Raw genomic sequence first — 19,437 nt, forward strand, 5'->3', positions numbered from 1 at the left:
TCCCTAAATTATGAAACAACAGTTACAGCACAGTTACATTTCTAATTGCATGCCTATGAATTAGTAGGGAATGAAAAGAAAAAATCTGCAAGCTCTCTGGAAAACAAACAGCTTACAGCATAACATTTTTAAAATACCTTATTTTTAAAGATAATAGTGGCTTTACAAGCTACCAAATGAATGCTTTAAACAATTAAGGTTGTTTCGCTCCTTTCTGTGGTAAGTAGTAGCTGTTAAAATCTGTTTTCTTTTCTACCATGCTTATGAGTAATGTTGAGACACATTCCATACTTTCAATTTAAGTGATTGATCTTCTTTAAAAAAATACACAGAAAAGCTCTCTGGACTTATATGGATGGAACTGGAAAGGTAAATTTAGCAATTGTTATATCAGCCAGAATTCTGAGCAAAGCATTCATTCAGTGTGTGTAGTGTCCTCTCAAATATGCTGAAATGGCAAGAACAAAGAGTTTGTTTGAAGGTAATAGCAGAAAATAAATATTTTGCATATACCTTGTTTAGCACTAGTTTTTTTTAGCACTTGTATTTACTATTTGGTGTCTTTGTGATGTGTGTTCCTTACTAATTAGCTTACCTACCACTTCCATAAAGTGTGTTTGTTCAGGCATTGCTAGAAATAACCAACTTTCTTTTGCTCTTAAGCTGTGTAATGCTGTGTAAGAAAGAAAGAAATAATAGAAGAAATTAAAAAGATACTGCTTCAACTCACTTTATTGTGGCCTCTTCCATATAAAATGTAAGTATACTTAATATTTGTCAAGTGTGCTTAAACAAAGTCACTTGATTAAACAAGCTCTGTGACAGCTGAAATGAAACCATTCAGCACTTTCTTTAAAGTTTTTTTTTGTTAACCAAAACCCAAACCTTGTATAAAAAGGGGAGTACTGAGCTTCTGTGCCACAGGTGACTCCTGTGCCACAAGTTAAGCTGACTGCACCCATCAGAGCTGCCCTGTAATGGTGCTTATCAAGCTAAGCCCTGCCTGCTCAGGGAGTTTCCTTTTGGGAGATGACTTGGAGTCAACAGCAGCTCTAAACTGTAAGCCAAGACCACTGCACGGCTACTGTTTCAATTTTGGCAGAGGCAGCTTTTTCTTTCTTTAGTTATGCAGAGGAGCCAAAGTTAAAGGTTGAAATCCTTCTGCCTCTTCTACTTGGGGTGCTTCTCTTTGAAAATGTAAGTGGCTGAGTCACAGTGAAACATCATTTGCCAGAGTATTAAATTTCATCATACTTTTCCCACTTAAAAACTAGAGGATGTGTGTCCCACAACTATCTAAAAACTGGATAATGTAGAAAACAAAACTCACCAAAAGTACAACAAGCTCATTAAATACTTTTATTTCTATAAAGGCCAGGACAAGAGCCAAAACTTACCCAGTCAACAGTTAGTGCTTTATCAGAATACATCACATACTCTTGCAGTCCATGTGTGCACAGTCTCTCTGGGAGTCTGTATTTGGCAGCTCCAAGATTCCAGCAGTGTCCCTCCAGACCAGTTACTCCAGTCAACACCTCCTGCATTTCTCTCTTCAATGTTTACATGGAGTTTCCATGTTGTTACATTCCAGGTGTTCAGAAGTGTTTTATAAAAAATGAATCAAACCTCTGAAGATTGCCCCAAACAACACCAGCCTAGCTTAAGCTATAGGATTCTTTTCATATGTCTCATAGGCAAATTCTTCTGTGTGAGCTCTGTCATTGATCAGACCAATAAAATCAATCTCCAGCTGGAAGGGGCCATCTACTTTATCTCCAATGGTGAATCCAAGGGTACTGACCTAATTAAAAGATACATACATTAGAATGGTATTTTCAATAAAATCAGCCACAACTCTATCTACCACGTCCATGTTCTGCAAACAATTCATTAAACCAACCTCTTCAAAGTGATGAAATTTCAAGTGCAGAACTGCTTCTTAAAGGCTTGGACACTTCACTACCACACTTTCAATACAGTGGAAAATTACTTCATGTTTGTCTTTCTGCTACTGTGTTGACTCATAAAAAAGGACCAAGCTTAAAGCAACACTGCAATTTTTATCCTTCAAGGTTTGCACAGTGCCAGTTTCATCATGATTAAGCAAATGAAGTTAAAATTATTTCCTTAGGAAATGCAAATGGAATTTAATTAAGTATGGACAGGGGCTTCTGTTTGAGATGAAGTTATGCACCTACTATAGTGTGAAAGTGCATCAAAACAGACATTTTAAAATGCATTGTTTTCTAATGTCTCCTCCTGTGAATCAGTGAATTATCCTACCCCCTTGTAGAAATAAAATAATAAAATACTCAACACATTTATTTACTTATTACTTTTGACAAGAAAGCCTGGATAAAAAACTTAAGAGCCTCTAACTACATCTGTTTACTGCTCACCATCAAGGTCAGTGATACAGTACATCCTCAAATACAACCCCACAATATAATATTGCTCACAGGGGGGGAAGTTTATGATTATTACTTTTATTATTTTGACAGTACTGTGCCAACCAGCACTTTGTTGTTTAGTCACTTTGATCATCTCCTCCCCAAAAATTTTATTTTGAAAAGCCAAGTAGGTAGCGAGTTGTTTTCTTGGTTATTCAGACATCAAGGTATTTCTGGAGCTACTTTGAAGTAAACTGGCACTGCTATCAAAAAGCAATATAATCTAAGTGCAAAGGCAAGCACACAAGAATAAGTACCTTATAGCTAGAAAAAGCCCTTAGATTTACAATTCAGAAACATTAAAGGATTGGTAAATTATCAAGACAATATAATTTTAAAGGAAATTTTGGACAGGTAGGTAAAGGCTATAGAAAACTTGCCTTGTCCAACCAGATAGGATGCTGGTCATCCTGGACTCTTCCCCGACTGGAGAGAAAGAATTTGGAGAATGGAATCTGAGAGGAAAAAAGCCCAGACTTTAGTGTCACTAGTACACCAAAATTTAAGGGGAAAAAAAAAAAAGAAAAAAAAAGAAAAAAGAAAGAGGAAAAAAAAAAAAGAGGAAGAGGGAAAGAGGAAGAGGGAAAGAGGAAGAGGGAAGAGAAGAGGAAAGAGGAAGAGGGAAAGAGGAAGAGGGAAAGAGGAAGAGGGAAAGAGGAAGAGGGAAAGAGGAAGAGGGAAAGAGGAAGAGGGAAAGAGGAAGAGGGAAAGAGGAAGAGGGAAAGAGGAAGAGGAAAAGAGGAAGAGGAAAGAGGAAGAGGAAAAGAGGAAGAGGAAAAGGAAGAGGAAAGGAAGAGGAAGAGGAAAAGGAAGAGGAAAAGGAAAAGGAAGAGGAAAAGGAAGAAAAAGAAGAAAGAAAAAAAGTCTGCCTTAGGAAATAAATAACAGTCTGCTTTGTGTGGTACTACCAGCACTAGTTGGGTACACAGAACTGGCACAGAGGAATGATCCCCATCCACTCCTTCATTAACCACTCCCATCCAGCTCTGGCTGTGCTGACTGTTGCCCTGTTAGGGCATGAGGCTGCAGCACAGAAGGTGACATTTAGCCCTGAGAATATCTCCTTCCAATAACATCACAACATAAAATAGAAATTAATGAAAAGTCTAGCATGCATGTCTATTGACAGCTTGTCAGTACCCAAGCTGTGGTTTTCATAGTGCAGACTTCATGTGGAGACATCAATATTCTAGCAGAGCAGTTCAGAACAATGTAAAAGTGACTTAGCAGTGGGAGTAAACAAGAGGAGGTGATGTGATAAGAGATAGGAAACAGGGTGGTTGGCTGGTGTGAGAGAACATGCAAGGCAGCAATGACACTGATTTTCATCCTCCTGACTCCTCACCTGTGAAACAGTGGGCTGCTGTCATGGCATTTAAAAAAATGTGTATTAAAAAGCACTGAATGCCAATTCATAGGGATGTGTAAACCCCCTTAACACTGTCATTAACAGATTATAAAAGTTCCTCATCAGAAAAGAGGCAGAACTCCCACTTCTTATAAACATTGTTTTGTGTCACGGATTCAAAGCCATAAACGACAAAGCTCTGAGACTCTGACTCAGTGGTTAAGCCTGATGTCTGTTTGTGACAGAGAGAAAATGGTGATCACAGGGAATATTCCTGGCAACACCTGCTAAACCTCTACTGCTGTATCTGTTTATTACTCCAGCAGACATCAGGTGAACACAGAGCATCAAATATTTAATACTATGGACACAGGTGTCACCCCCACAATCCAGTGATCTACAATTTTGGGAACTCCCAAGCCAAAGCCATGTCTGTAACACAGCAGAAACGGGGCTGAATGGGCAGCAATGGCAACAGACTGTGACTGTTGAAAGAATCCCCCTTTCGCAGACCTAAGGCCAGAACCCTAAGACAATCTCATTAGTTTGAAAGACTCATTAGTTCACCTTTATTTCCTCCCAGTACGGGCCTCCTCGGGTGAACATGAAGTAGTTATAGAGGTCATCCTTCTGATGAGAGAAGTAAGGGTCTGTATAAATGTTGACCATCCAAGGTCTGCCATCGCCACGGACACGCAAGTACAGACAGTTGAAGTTTGACCAGTCGTAATACTTCTTCCTAGCAAAAGATCCCTACAAATTATTCATAAAGAGAATTATTCCACCTTAATAAAGGGAAACTTCCAGCACGAGGAACAGAGAACTATTGCTTTGATCACTGCCCACATCATTATGTCAATATTATCTACTGTGACATGGTGAACACTGGGTTACTCTTTCATCACAGCAGCTGCTGATCTCACTGATTTCCTTCAGCTCTGTATCAGAGCTCCCAAATTGCAGTTCTGCCACTCTGAGGGCTCACACTTTCATTATAAAACATAATATTGTAACTGTCAGAAATCATACCTCCTTCCTAGGACCAATTTCCTCACCAGACAAGTACACAAACTCTGTAGTGATGGAGGAGTGGTTATGCAGTTCATTGAGTTTAATGTAGTTTGTTGGGTTTAATATTCTGTGGTCAGCACAAGATTATTCAGAGGTGATTATGAGAACTGAAGAAATGAGATATATTATTCCCTGTGATAACTTCCTTTATTGACAACTGACATAAGCACTGGATGCATTTCATATTTCCCAACACTTTTTGTTATTAACTGTGCATAACAACAAGATATTAAAAGTTCCAGTGTTGTGATTTGCACATAGGCAGATGCAAGGACCTTCAGAGAATTACACTGTCACTTGGAGCAATGTGGGATGAGGGACAGGGATACTTTTGTCCAGAATTGCTTCAACCAAGTAAAAATTATCACCAAAAATTCTGAGTTTTCCCCTATATCTTACAGCATTACTACCATCAGCTATCAACTGTCCTTGTACTGACTCATCTGATAGGTAACAGGATGTATAGACCATAGATGTATCAATGCAAAGCCTGTAGCTTCTTGATTTTATGGTTTTGCCAGTTTTAAGCCTTTTATTTAGATAAAGCAGAGCCTTTGTATTTATGTTACACTCCACTACTACAAAATTACTCAGTAGCAGGCCTGAAAATTTAACCTGAGAGACAAACAAATTGCTGTTCCACTCCCCTGACTCGGTGTCACCATTTTAATCACTGTTCATCTGCCTCTCATCTGCCCATTGATTTTGTTTGCTCATTTTAGCTGCTCTCTAAGTTCCTGGCCCAGAAAAGATTTTACCTGTGTACTCATGCCAAGTTACAAACAACAGCACAGAATAAAAATGTAAGCACTGAGTCAAAATGTTGCTTTGCTTTAAAGCTGCTTAAAAATAAGGATTGAGAAAAGCAGTAATAAGCACATCCATTTCTGATTCGGGTTTGCTCAATTCTGAGCTATCAAAGATATGTGTCTTGCTTTTTCTGGTATAAGATAGGACTCAGACCTTTAAAAAGTATATTTGAAAGTAGTATTTTCTGTTCCTGTGAGAGAAAAGATGAGCTCACTCACTTAAACAAAGCTTGATGAATAGGGCAAGTTAAAGCCCAGAAAATTTGTCCTCATTCAATTACCTCATATTTAGAGAGACATCTATTTTAATCATACCAATTTGGATATAAGGGTTCATTACAGATCCTTCATTTGCAAGGAGGCTGCAAACAGGGCTGCCTTAATGAGTGGATGCCCTGTTGTACTTAAGTAAATGATCACTCATATATTATTCCTTTTCTAAGCAAGGAAAACAAAATGCAAGAAAAAGTTAAAATTCCTTCCAAGTCAAAGAATACAGCATTTGTGAAGGAATATCTAATCCTCCTGGAAGTGACCAGGTGCAGCTGCAGCTAAACAATTCCCTTGTTATCACTGGGATTACACAAAAAACGGTCTCCAATTAAACACCAGAAGTTATGGAAACATGAAGCTTTACTTACCAGGAGTGGTTTGGATCTCATACTACAATATCCACTGTATTTAGTCTCCCCATCACGAGGCACTTCTGTGTTGAGAGTTCCATAGAGCAGAGCAGCTTGGTTATTCCTACCCAAGGTGAGGTGAACTTCACTTTTCCCTCCAATCTCCACATCAGAGGAAATCACCCATTTATTCAAATCTTCTTGGCTCCGAAACTCCCACAACACCTTTGTCTGTTCCAAGATGTAGTGACTGAGTGGTTTGCCTCCAGGTCCTATCAAGTAATCCTCAGTCTCCCTCTTCAGCAAGCCTAGCTGAGACTTCAAGACATCAATGCTCTTCTTAAAACTGAAGTCAGTGTTTTGCCAAGACTTTTTTTCCTCAGGCAGTGAGCCTGGCCTTTTGTAGCTGCTGTATAATTTTGACATGGGATCACTGAGGAGAGGTCCAAGTAAGGGGTGCAAAATTTTGTGCCTGTAGCATCTGGTGTGCAAATAAGCACTGTTCAGTAAAGCAGTCGTTAGAGCCATGTTGGTAAACTTGAAGAATTCACTTCCAGTAAGGCAATTAAATTACTCAAATTAAAATGGGTAAAATAAACCCAAATTAAATGGGTTTGGAATTAATTAAACAACTAAACTAGTATCCAGAGGTATCTTACTCTTGCTACTGTAGTTTAATGTCTACCTTTAATGAAAAAGAGAGAAGATAAAAAAAAATTAAATACAGGATGGTTATGAAAATTTAATTTTTAAAAGATATTAAGTAGAAATCTAAGCCACTTAAAAAAGGAATAATAAAATAGCATCAAGTATTACATTTTGCCAGAGTTCTAGTTTATGAATAATTTCCACCCTGTCTCCCCTCCCCCCATGATGTGAAACACCATTCAAACAAGAAGAAAACCCAAACACTTAAATACTTCCAACAAAACTGAAAATAGAAAAGAGTTATTTGTGTTCAACACTTTTACTGTACGTTTAAGTGTTACGAGTACACCAGCAAGAGGCCATGGTCTCAAGTTGTGCCAGGGGAGGTTTAGGTTGGAGATTAGAAAGAATTTCTTTACGGAGAGGGTGATCAGACACTGGAATGGGCTGCCCAGGGAAGTAGTGGATTCTCCGTGTCTGGAGATATTTCAAGAGACTGGATGTGGCACTCAGTGCCATGGGCTGGGAACTGCAGTAGGAGTGGATCAAGGGTTGGACTTGATGATCTCTGACGTCCCTTCCAATCCAGCCCATTCTGTGATTCTATGATTCTATGATAAGAACACTTCTAAAAGATGGTATCTATACAATATAGTACTATAAAGTACTATTCCCTGCAAGAAAATCACAAATTCACAACAGGCAGACCCTGCCACCAGAAAGCCAGTCTCAGACAGTCACAGATGACAAGACTTTTCAGATATGAAGTCCCACAGCAGCCAGACTGCATGCTGCTTCCATAGCCATCTAGCCCCTTGCACCTCAATGCACCTGATTTAGACTTACAGAGAGCTTGCAAAGACCAAATAATTTAACACAGAATCACAGAATATTAGGGGTTGGCAGGGACACCTCTAGAGCTCACCCAATCCAACCCCCCTGCCAAAGCAGGATCCCCCAGGGCAGGCCACACAGGAACACATCCAGGTGGGGTTTGAAAGTCCACAGAGAAGGAGACTCCACAACCCCTCTGGGCAGCCAGGACCAGTGCTCTGTCACCCTGAGTAAAGAAGTTTTGCCTCATATTGAGGTTGAACTTCCTGTGTTGCAGCTTAAACCCATCATTCCTTGTCCTATTGCTGAGCACCACAAAAGAGACTGGCCTCATCCTATTGAGGCACAGCCCTCAGGTATTTACAGACATTAATAAGATCTGCTCTCAGCCTTCTTTTCTCAAGGCTAAACAACCCCAGTTCTCTCAGTCTTTCTTCACAGAAGAGATGTTCAAGCCCCCTGATCATCCTTGGAGCTTTCTGATGGACACTCTCCAGCAGATCCCTGTCTCTCTTGAACTGGAGAGTCCGAAACTGGATCCAGTATTCCAGGTGTGGACTCACCAGCGGGGGAGAAGATCTCCCTAGATCTGCTGGACACACTTTTCCTGATGCACTCCGGGATACCATTCACCCTCTTGGCCACTGGGGCACAGAAAAGACTGGAATTCAATAGGCAAAATCTGAAAACCTTCTCTTTGCATCAATACTGGTAGGAACAGCAATGCCACACCATTATTCTCTAATTCATAAGGGAGAGCCCTATTGTTCAATGCTCTGTAAAGAGGCTGTTATCTCTGGCTCATAAGATTAGTAAAATTGCCTGGGGGGAGGGGGTTGTGTGTGGTGATTTGGGCTTTTTTTGACAGTATTTCAAAAGTATTTCAAGTATTTCAAAAGTATTTCAAGTCAGTTTATCTTCTCTGAGCTTTTAAGAACGGAGTCAATCAATCAAATTACAGAAATGTCACATAATTCTCAGCTGCAAACTCCTGTGGAACGTGAGGGAGATGATCCTTTCCTTTTCCACATTTCCCATGTTTTAAATGCCTTTTTTCCCCCTCTTGCAATATGACCTGACATGCAGAAGCTTGCTTTACACAGCATGGCACCTGAGTGGCAAACTCTTCTGTATCTTTAAACAGCTGTATTGATAGCATTTGGATAAAAGACCACAATAAGAGGTGGTTAACAAACACAGAACACACCTAAGCAAGCAGGAACATGGATTAGCAAATGCTGCGAGAAGTCCCGTGGCGAGCTCCCTCCTGTTCTCTTCACGCTACACACCGTCCTCTACTCAGGAGAAAATTCATTACTAACATTCTCACACACCGATTAAGCAGCCACTAAAACCGCACTGCGGGCAATCGCATTTTCCCTGTCACACACAGCAGGGCCGGAGGTCAAGCTCCTAAAAACAAAAACCCGATGCGCAGGCTGAAGGGAAAGGTGCGGAGGAAGCGCAGCCCGGGCTCAGGGTGAACGCAGCTCAGCACAGACCCATCCGTGTTTCCTCCGAACGTGCCACCAAGGGCAACGCGGACAAATAAATAAATTTTACTTCTGCTCAACCTTTGTCCCCTCACAACGTTTTGCCACCGCTTCCCCGCTCGGCTCTGTCACACGGCGCCTCTCACGGGCCTCCGCACCTCACCGCACCCCCTCAGCCAGCACCGCCGCGGCCTGGGCACCGGGCCCGGATCCCGCCCGCCTTACCCATGCCCGGAGGGCAAAGGAGAGGCCGCCAGAGGCGGTAGCGGCCTCTCGGCAAAAGCCCTCCCGGTACCCCCCACCCGTGAGAGACTCCCATGACAGATCCCGCTCCCTGCCTCACCTTCCCGCCCTTACCGGCGGGTCCCACCGCTTCCGGGCCCGACGGGGAAACACGCATCGCGTCGCTCAGGTTCCACCGGCGGCGATAACGACCGAACTCCCGCCTCCACCGGCGGCGGATGCAAAATCTTGCCGGCGCTCTGCGGAAGCGGAGGGGCCGCTGCACACTGGCGAGGTGTTAACGCGGAAATATCTGCGTTCAAAGAGATGCTAGGGGTGCGGGCGGGGGAAGGGAATGCCTGTTTGTGAGGAACACGTCGGTGGATAGCTCGAATAAACGTTAATGGGGCCCGGTAGCCCGCCTGAGGCTCGGCCACCTCCCGCCACCGCCTCTTCCTCGCCTCTCTCCCCTCCCGGGGGGGCAGTCCCGCCCTCCTTCCCGCCCCGGTGCCGTGCGCATGCGCGGTGCCCTTTGTGTCCCGGTCGGGCGGGCGGCGCGGGGCAGGCCGGGCCGCTGTGAGCGCCGCGCCGCCGCCGGGGCGGGGAAGGGGAAGGGAAGGGGAGGGGGGGGGAAAAAGCCGGCTCCGCCATGGTGAAGAAGCGGAAAGGCCGCGTCCTTATCGACTCCGATACTGAGGATAGCGGTAGCGAGGAGAACCTAGATCAGGTGCGCGGGGAGGCCCGGCCTAGACGCGGGGCCTGGGATCTCCGGCCCGCGTAGGGCTTCGGTGCCGCCATCCCTCCCTCGTTCCCTCACTCCCGCCTGGCGGGTGCGCGCCACCGTCGCTCTCCTCATCCCGGCGGGGCCCCCCCCCTAGAGAGAGAGCCCGCTCCCCTCCGGCGGGTCCGTGGCAGGCGGCCCGCGGTGGCGGGTTTGGGGGTCTCTTTGCAGCGGGCTCGGTGCTTGGAGGAGGGCGGTGCTCCGGAGCGGTTTGGCCCTGTGGAGGGAGAAGCGGGGCCCGGCTGCCGGCGGTCGTCACCCCCTCTGGTAGTGGGGGGAGAAACCCCAAGGGCTGGGCAACTTCTCTGTGCTGCCTTCCCATGCCCGGAGAACTGCTCGGGACAGCAGCGTGTCATGTCCCTGCCTCCCGCCGGCCCGGTGAGCCCGGAGGGGCAGGCGGGCCCCCGAGGGCGGTGTTAATGCCCATTTTGTTGCTCCCTCCTCGGTCTTCGCGACTGAGCTGGGAGAGCTCCGGTGATGGGAAACTGCATGGAGTGAAGAGCCTGTACGTGTAACAAGGGGGAAGTATCTGTTTGCCGTGAGAACATCTCCTAGGATTGGAATTGCCGTGTCTGGGGTCAATTTAACTGTGTCAGGGATGCAAAAAGGGCGTCTTCCACTTCGGAAGGAGCTGCTTTCAAAGAGGTGTTGGTGATAGGTAAACCTATCATGGAGGTGGTAAATAAAGACATTCTAGGTGAAGTGTTACAGCGGGTATGGGGGTGCTTGTTCTGGGCAGAAGTTTGGCTGAAGCCTACATGCCTGATGTAATTTCTGTGCTGGATCTTCAGGGTTTTTTAATATAGCAGCTGTTGCTATGTTGCAGTAAAAAGCCTTCCCAAACACTCAAAAATAGTTTTGCAGCTCTTAGCTCCAGAAAAAAAAAAATCAAATCGAAAGCTTTGTTAGGCAAATGTACTGGGGCAGAGCATGCCCTGATGTTGAGCAGTACTTCAAGGCTACAAAGAAGATGGAGACTCCCTGTTTACAAGGAGTCACATGGATAAGACAGGGGGTAGTAGGCACAAGTTAGTTGCTCCTGGGGAGGTTCTGGTTGGACACGAGGGAAATTTTTCACTCTGAGGACAGTCAGGCATTGGCATGGTCTCCCAGGTTGTTGTGGATTCCCCCACTTTGGAAAGTTTTAAGTCTCAGCTCGACAGGGCTGTAATATTAGAAGGGTTGGTCCAGGTGATCCTTGAGGCCCCTTCCAACCTGACGTGCTATTATTCTGTGATCCTGAGTGCCTCTAAAGTCTTCAGAGCTGCCAGTGTCTCATAACCAGTATATTAGTCTGGCAGCTTCTTTAGAGCTTGAAAGTGGGAGAGCTGGACTAGCTCTAGCATAGGTCAGAGTGATGGTGGTAGGAGCATGCACGTGTTTCTGCATCTGTCGTGTTGTTCCCTGGAAGAATGCATCTGCAGCTGTACCTGAATAGTATATGCTTCCTCCTCCACTGAGCTGTTTGTAGCAACTATAAAAGTAAGGGTACAGGTGTGTGTGAGGATGAAGATAAGGAAGCAGGGAAGAAAATTTTTGGGGTACAATTTAAGGTACATTTGAGGTACCAAGTTGTAATCTGATTGCTGTGGAGATATTTCCGTTGTGAAACTCCTGCAGCCAATCTAGTGTTGATTTCCCAAGGCTGCAGAAGTTGGTGTGACTGTTTTCTCACAGCTATGGTTCATTAACCCCAGAGCAGTGTTTTTAAGAAATAAATTTGTGTCATGGGCTACAAAGACAGTAATGCAGCTTCAGAACTGCTTTATACTACTGCTTCTGTCATCTGAACAAGCTTTGAACAGCAATGATCAGATTATTTGAGAGCTATTTAGTTCTTTGTGTGGCCTTTGAAAGTGCTTCCTTTGGAGTGATTATCTCTACTTAGTTTCATAACTGAGCTTGATGCCTGCTGTGTGTCTATACAAAGCTTTGAGTGCATTCTGTGCTATGTAGGAAGAGTGAAAAGGAATTGGACAGCTGACTAAATATTATCAATGTTAATGTTGTGGTGATGTTGGAAGTATTTCCCCTTTAAAATGTATAATTGCAAATTTTTTTTTCTTGTTTTGGAAGGAGCTGCTCTGTAGTGGAATTTGGCTTTTTGGGTTAATGCTCTGCAATGTAGTTAAGATGGTTTTGAATTATTACCCAATTCAAACAAATAGACCCGGACATGACTCTTGACAGTAATTTATCTTAGGTCATTTATCCAACAAAGTAATGTTAGTGGTATTTTAGTTTTTTATAGCCTGTTATCCTCAAATAATTTGTAGCATGCAGTTGCATTAAAATTATGTGTGTGTATTTATATTAATGGAACATAAGCAGGCTGTGTCCCTTAGTCAGTGGGGATAATAATTTCACTGGGGTGTCCTCAGGCATCACAGAGAAGGTGCATGTGCAGTGACCTGGATTGGTGAAATTGAAACACTTTAGAATTGATGTGTTTCTCCCACCAGGAGCTGTTATCATTGGCCAAACGCAAACGCAGTGATTCTGAAGAAAAGGAGCCACCTGTGAGCAAACCTACAGCATCTTCAGACTCTGAGACATCAGACAGTGACGATGAGGTGAGTTTGTCTCTTTGTGAACCACATTAGAATTTCTCTGGCTGAAGTGCATTTCATCATTCAGTGTGTTTAGCCTGCTGATTTTATTAAAGTGGAACTGATGGACTTCCGTTGAGCCCAGACTATGTGTGCTCAAAACATGCTATTTTTTCTTGTAATAATTATACTTTGAGTTGTAGCTGTGGTACAGAAGAGTCTGAATGTCTGTGGAAAGATTGCTGCCTGTTTAGGGCCATGTTTGTGTGGTCTGAATGGTCTGGTTGGTCTGCCTGCTGAAATTAGTGCTTCCTGTGTAATGCTTGTGGTTGAAGTAGCAGTGAAGCTGCTTTATAAAGGTGGACTCTGAATTCAAGAGAGAGGTTTTCAGCTTTAAAAGAGAGCTTCCTTCCTTCCACAGAGAGGAAAAGGGTCAAGGCAGGTGGCATTGTTAAGAGGTAGTGAGACTGTTGTATTTAGCTACTTTGATTCTTCAAGAGCTCTACTTTGAACTAGTTTGTCTGGTCATTTGAACATGCAGAGTGTGTGGTTTTATTGGCATTTTTTAAGAAAGTGAGACAAGGAATAGTTTACACTTTTGATAATTCCTCATATAGCAGTGTTTATTGATAGATCTGGTTTATTAGTTGTTCTTGGTACTCGTTTCTAGAGCTACTTAAAAGTCTTTGCTTTCAGTGAAAATTGAAATAGACTTATTAAAACAGAGGGACTGGCAAAGAGGTCATACAGGTGTTTGACTAAAACCACTTTCTTGAAGCTTACAAATATCCTTTTCAGGCTTTCTACATAGTGTAGGGAGTCATTTATTCCATCTATCCTTAAAAACATAACAAAAGCTGTTTGGACTGTATTTGTGGTTTGTTTGTTTTTTGGTTTTCTTCCTGAAACTATAGGAAAGATTATTGACAACTTGAAGACCAATAGAGTAGGCCAGTGATAAACTGTTACATATTAAGGCATTTAATAACATAGAGTTTTTCCTGTAAGTGTAAAGAATGTATGATTTAATTTTCTTTCTGAGGCATTCTTGAAATAAATATGCTTGGAACTCTGTTTCTTAAAAGAAAAAAAGGACTTTTGTATCTGCTTAAGACAGAAGGAAGTTATGAGTGGACTAGATATTAGGTTTGTTATTGGGTGACCACTCAGTTTGTCACTTTTGTAGTGTTCAGATCTGCTGGCACACAGTTTATTTATTCTAAGTGGTGTGGAGATAAGTTGTCTGGAAAAGTAACCTTAGGTGAGCACATCAATGTTAAAGTCTTCTGTGCTTATCTCAGAAAACTGAAAGAATAAATAATATTAGTCAATTTTTTGTTTGTTTGTTTTAGCTTTTGTAAATGAGAGGTCTGTCTTTCCATTCTATGTAGAGTGTGATGATGTATCTCTTCACAAATTTGCACAGATCTTGCAGATGCAGTAGTATCTCTGTTGGACCATGTACATTTGATACTCTTTCTCATCTATGTAACATATCTAATGAACACTCTGTTCTTTCTGACCTCCATGCAGCAAGAGAAAAAGATTTAGAGAAGAGGTAATTAGGACACTTGCTTCTATTCCTGTGCCTGAAATATGCATTCTGAACTGCTGCTTGCCACAGCAGGGTGAGACAGGCTGGATTATGACAGTTCTGCTTCAGTTATCTGTGTCCCTAGGCTTGACTACACTACTCCTGTTGAACAACTTTGGTTTTAACAGTGTTCTTGTGGTTGGTTTGAAGCTTGCTCAACTCTGGGGATTGGAAGATGGGGTCCAAAAGTTGAAATTGCCTTACTGGATTAGCTGTAAGATGAGGACCTTGAAGCAAAAAAGCATGGAAACTGTTGCCCTGGGCAACTGTGCTGATCATTACCAGTTCACTTCCAGAAAGGTTTGGTAGTGTGGGCATCCTTTGTAGTTACTGGCAAGCACTAGTTCCAGGACTGTCACTATGTTGCATTTACCAGAAAGGAGACTAATTCTCTACTTCAGAGGCTAAGCTGTGTTACTCCTTTTTTACAGGGAGGAAAATAGTGTAGTATAGGGGAGAGAAAATAGATTTTGGAATTAGAATAACAGCATGTACAAATCATGCTGCATCTATACATTGCTGCCCAGGGGATTTCAGTAGAACTTCTGATGTTATATTTTGTGTTTTTGTGAGAAAGTGTTTCTGTGAAAGCTCCTAGCAATGTCAGGGGTTCATGGTGCAGATTCTGGGTTCTGTAACACTTTAAAAGTCTCTGGACTGAATCCAATTACCTAGCCAGGGGACTGGAGGTGAGTTGCAGGCAATGAAGTAGGAGGGTTGCTGGGAATGATCTTCTGCTGGGTCTGTGGGTCATGCAAGACTGGATTGCCTATGAACTCTTGTTCAGAGAACTGATAAATATCAATGACTGCAGGGCTCTGCAGTACCTAACACCTTTGTGAAGAGATATTCTGGATGCAGATGTGGAGACAGACATTTCCTTTAGTGGAACGTGTGGCCACGACTACTCAAGAGCTCATCATCCCAAAGAGTTGTCAGCCTGCTGTACATAACCCATGTGGTGTTAGCCAAGTTACTGTTAGCCAAGTTACTGTTTGGGATACTGTGCTAGAGATGTATCTGTTCATAAGGTACCCTTGTTGCTTATTGAAGACAGTTGTGTGGATGATGTTCCTTAATTGAAGTAGGTTAATTCTGGGTTCTTGCTCTTTTATTCTGGCATCATTGTTCGCAGTGTTTCTGCTGTGTGGTGAAACTTGGATAACTTCTGCAGCAACTTCACTAACATCAGCAGAGTTTAGACAGAGAATGGCAGTGCTGTAAGAGCTTTTTGTTGTTTCTCCTGAAAGGTTTGTTGTTGGCAATGCCTGTGTAAATCTGCATCCTTGTGCACTCATTCAAATATTGTGAGGGGCTTGGTTGTGCCTTTTAACAGCTTTTAACAGCTTTTAACCTTTTATCAGTAAGATGCTTCCAAGTCAGTGAATGTTGTATCCAAAGTTTAGTGAGGAGTATCTGTTTATGCCTTTAATTGCAAAGGTTCAGATTCAGTAGGAAGCTGAATAGCTGAAAATCTTGTCAAGAGCTGTGGGGCACAAGAAGAGGGGAAGAGTGGTCAATCAGCCACTGAGGAAATCAGTCTCAACTGTTGGTCAGGAAGGTTTTATGCCTCTCTTATGAGGAAAGGGTTTGAAAGTTTAGGTCTACTTTCTGAACTTCAAGCTAGAGCACTCCAGTAAACCAGAGATAAACAGAAAATTGTCTTCCTTCTGTTTTGGAGGTGTCTTTTGTACCTCTGTAGAAATTACAGTGAGATATGTCTTCCTTACCTGTATGCTTTTATTTTATTATGCATCATTAGACCTTAGGGAACAAGTGGGTTCTCCAGTCCTGTAAGGCCTTTGTCATATGAGTTTTTTGTCATATGAGGAAATTTGAAACAGACTGAGCTTTAATCTTCTTACTTATTATTACTCTTTGTAGCTTTGACTTTTCTTGGAGACAGTTTCCTTCAGCTATTAATGAGTGCAATACTAAAGCTTTCCTTAAGGAAGGGAGGTGCTGTTAACTTCCCCCACCCCTCAAAAATGCAAGTGCAGATTTGAATAGCACAGGCTAGCTGTATGAAGTCTGGCATGTCCAAGGCAGTCACTTGAAGCAGCCATGGACAAAATAGGTATAATTGTGGTCTGCAGGTAGCTTTAAATGACAAATTAGCATGGGCATGATCTGGGGACTTGATTTATGTGATATGAGAGTCTGCAGGAACTCTGAAGTAGAGCAGGTTGCTCCAGAAATAGACTCACAGAATTGAGTATGTGATTTTTTTTTTTTTCCCCACAAAATGAACTTTTACTTTGTACTTGCAGTTGTTGAGAACAATCCAGACACCAGGCACTGTTTAATATCTAGATGAGTCATTAGCCTCTGTTAGTCCAGATGATTCTGTCTGTCTGGTGATGCTAGAACCATTCAAGGCACTTGTTGACCAAGTGTTTTGTGGCTTCTGCCATCTCCAGCTGCTTGGCCTGGGGTTCTGAACTAAAACATTCACAGCCAGTACCATCCCCAAGCTGGTTGTGTTCATGGAGAGTGCTTCTTCCTTGGCATTTGGTATCTGCCATCTTGATGTGGTCATTCAGCAGTATTTGTGCTTTTTTTTTTTTTTTTTCTTTTAAACCCCTCAAAATACTTCTAGATCAACTGCTCACTCCCAACTTAAGCTGAATTTGAGCCTTCTATAGGTATACTTGTTTTTCAGTTACTCATAGTTACCTTTTTGTGAGCTCCTTTGAGCAGTACTTAGACAATGAGGGTGGATCAGATGTCTGGTGATATTTTGGCACATGAAGCCTTCTTTTTGCCAGTTCCTGGCAAAGCCTTTTCTGTGGCTTCTGAAGGCGTTTCCTTTATTTGCTTATCTCATTTTAATTTTGATGCTGACACCTTGAATCCAATCTTTGAGTTAAAAATGGCCCTTTATGTTTTCTCATTGCTGAGCTTTTGTCATTGTGAAGTGGTGTGAAGCACAGGAATGTGTTGATGCAGATCCCTAAAGGCAAGAAAAACAGCAAGGGTTTTTACTTACATTTTAGTTCTCATAGTCATGGTAGAGAGCATTTTCCTCCTTGTTGCTCTTGGAGTCCTGTCTGCAGAGTTCTCCCATCTTTGAGATACTCTGAAAACATAAATGCTGCCTTATCCTCTTATCTCTGCTGCTTGCTGTTTTCTTCAGACAGGCTGAAAATGCAGTTTGATGACTTACCTGGAGGACTGCCTTTTATTTTTGTGTATGAATGGACAGGGATGGAGAAAAGGTTGTAAACTGGGCTGCTGTTATGTAGCTGTCATGTTGTCATGTCCTGTTACTTGGCCTAGGGAAGGAACACGTGTGTAGGAAACCTGTTCTGATTTGATGTTGTGGCTTGTAATTTGCCTTTTGTTTATAAAGGTACAGAAGAGAGAGGTATGGGATCAACAGGCTGGTAACCTTGCTTGTCCATCTCTGTTTGGTTTGATGTAAAAAAAAAAATAAAATCAAACAAAAAAACCTCACAAACAAACAGAAAAACCCAGGGAGAATACCTGTTTGCAAAATAAAACCTCACTGGCTAATGCTTTTAGGTGTGAATAAAAGGAAATAGTGACTGTCCAAGTGGCAGGTGGAAAAGAGTTCTGCATTTTGTAGTAGCTCACTTTTTCTCCCCCCCCCCCCTTTTCCCCCCCCCTTTTTTCCCCCCCCCTTTCTTCCCCCCCTTTTTTCCCACCCCTTTTTCCCACCCCCCTTTTTCCCCACCCCTTTTTTCCCACCCCTTTTTCCCCACCCCCTTTTTTCCCACCCCCCCTTTTTCCCACCCCCTTTTTTCCCCCCACCCCCTTTTTTCCCCCACCCCTTTTTCCCCCCACCCCCTTTTTTTCCCCCTCCCCTTTTTTTCCCCCTCCCCTTTTTTTCCCCCTCCCCTTTTTTCCCCCTCCCTTTTTCCCCCTCCCTTTTTCCCCCTCCCCTTTTTTTCCCCCTCCCCTTTTTTCCCCCTGTACTGTGGTTTAACCTGGGCTTCTTGGGTGAAATATGAAAGCTATCAGCACTGTGAACCTGTGAAGAAAGAGGAAAAATTTAAATGCTCTTCTAGCTGCTTGCTGTAAAGGAACCATCAAACTCTTGTGTTTGGTAGTAGAAACAATAAGCAGAAAGTCATCTTGCAGCACCCTTCTCCATGGGTTTATTAACTTGCTGTTTCTGGAACCATGGATGATTCCAGATGGTGGCTGAGGAGGCAGCAGTGAATAAAGAGTCTGTTTAGAGGAGCTATTGCAGGCATGGAAAGTGTGTGAGAAGAGCTCCCTGGCTCTGCCTGACTGGATAGTGGAAGAGGGAACCTCTTCAAAGTTTGGAAAATGCAATTATTTTCTGATATCTGATATGCATGGAGTTAAGGGAAACAGAGCTAACACTTCTCACTATGTGCGTGCATTTTTACTTGACGTTACATGCAAACATCTTTGTTGCCTTTCTGACCTCTGCTGCTGTGCTAGAGAGTGAGGAAAGGGCTCAAGACACTGTTCTGGACTGCAGGTTGTCAGGGAGCTTATGACTTTCCAGTCTTCTGTTCCCACCCAAACCTGCTAATGTGTTACCTTTTCTTCTGTGAGAAGAAACTTGGTGGTCATCAGTGTCCAAATGACAGCTAAAGGCCCCTGAGCCTGCAGGACAATCTGTAAACCTTCAAAGGCCTGAGACTGACTAGGTTCTGGTTTTGAGGATTTAATTGTCATTGTTTTGAGGATGTAATTGTCATTAAGGCTTGCTTGAAGCCTTATTTTGTCCTGTAATGCTACCAGGAATGACCAAGGATTCCTGAGAGACTGAGGTGGCTGGATAACTCCTGAAGCACCTGAGTTGGATGAGGAAGAATTTGGCTTTTTGAGAGCTCTGAAGCTGGGAGGTGACAACCAGTTATTGTGACTTACAAGATGTAGAGAGCACTTGCATAAACAAAAGCAAGATGATGTGTAATCTCCAGGGTGAAACAGAAACAAAAGCAAAATTTCCTAAATTAAAGAAGGTTTTTTTCAATGCTTTTTTGTTGTTGTTCAAGAGATTGTCATTCAGCTTT

General features: G+C 42.9%; 2 protein-coding genes across 8 annotated transcripts in view; one reads left to right on the forward strand and one right to left on the reverse strand.

Annotated features, from left to right (window-relative positions):
* Positions 1-1,336: 1,336 nt before the first annotated feature.
* NDUFAF1 (NADH:ubiquinone oxidoreductase complex assembly factor 1) lies at positions 1,337-9,975 on the reverse strand. 7 transcript variants are annotated; one of them, XM_030452521.1, is made up of 6 exons: positions 9,634-9,975; positions 8,991-9,078; positions 6,320-6,986; positions 4,366-4,551; positions 2,831-2,905; positions 1,337-1,801 (listed from the first exon to the last, which is right to left on the reverse strand). In XM_030452521.1, exons 3-6 carry the CDS (start codon positions 6,827-6,829, stop codon positions 1,661-1,663), a joined length of 912 nt encoding a protein of 303 aa, XP_030308381.1. In that variant the 5' UTR covers positions 6,830-6,986; positions 8,991-9,078; positions 9,634-9,975; the 3' UTR covers positions 1,337-1,660. The 7 variants fall into 7 exon arrangements, with proteins under 7 accessions (XP_030308381.1, XP_030308380.1, XP_030308379.1 ...); XM_030452520.1 differs by having other exon boundaries at positions 6,320-6,982; positions 9,620-9,975; XM_030452519.1 differs by having other exon boundaries at positions 9,620-9,975.
* A 41-nt stretch (positions 9,976-10,016) lies between these two features.
* Positions 10,017-19,437, forward strand: part of RTF1 (RTF1 homolog, Paf1/RNA polymerase II complex component) — a 30,560-nt gene continuing 21,139 nt past the window's right edge. The window contains 3 exon segments of the mRNA XM_030451711.1: positions 10,017-10,097; positions 10,100-10,225; positions 12,742-12,852. Coding sequence (XP_030307571.1) covers positions 10,017-10,097; positions 10,100-10,225; positions 12,742-12,852 — 318 coding nt within the window.

The sequence above is a fragment of the Calypte anna genome, chromosome 5A (genome assembly GCF_003957555.1).
Source record: "Calypte anna isolate BGI_N300 chromosome 5A, bCalAnn1_v1.p, whole genome shotgun sequence".
In the NCBI taxonomy this organism is placed as follows: Eukaryota; Metazoa; Chordata; class Aves; order Apodiformes; family Trochilidae; genus Calypte; species Calypte anna.

Bases quoted from the DNA above. Each gene is read 5' to 3' on its own strand.
- NDUFAF1 (XM_030452524.1), bottom strand. From the start codon at position 6,829: ATGGCTCTAACGACTGCTTTACTGAACAGTGCTTATTTGCACACCAGA. The intron at 4,552-6,319 runs GTAAGTAAAGCT...AATAATTTGTAG, and splicing joins TGAGATCCAAACCACTCCTG to GGATCTTTTGCTAGGAAGAA. The intron at 1,802-2,830 runs GCAAGTTTTCTA...TCTTTTAATTAG, and splicing joins ATCCTATCTGGTTGGACAAG to GTCAGTACCCTTGGATTCAC.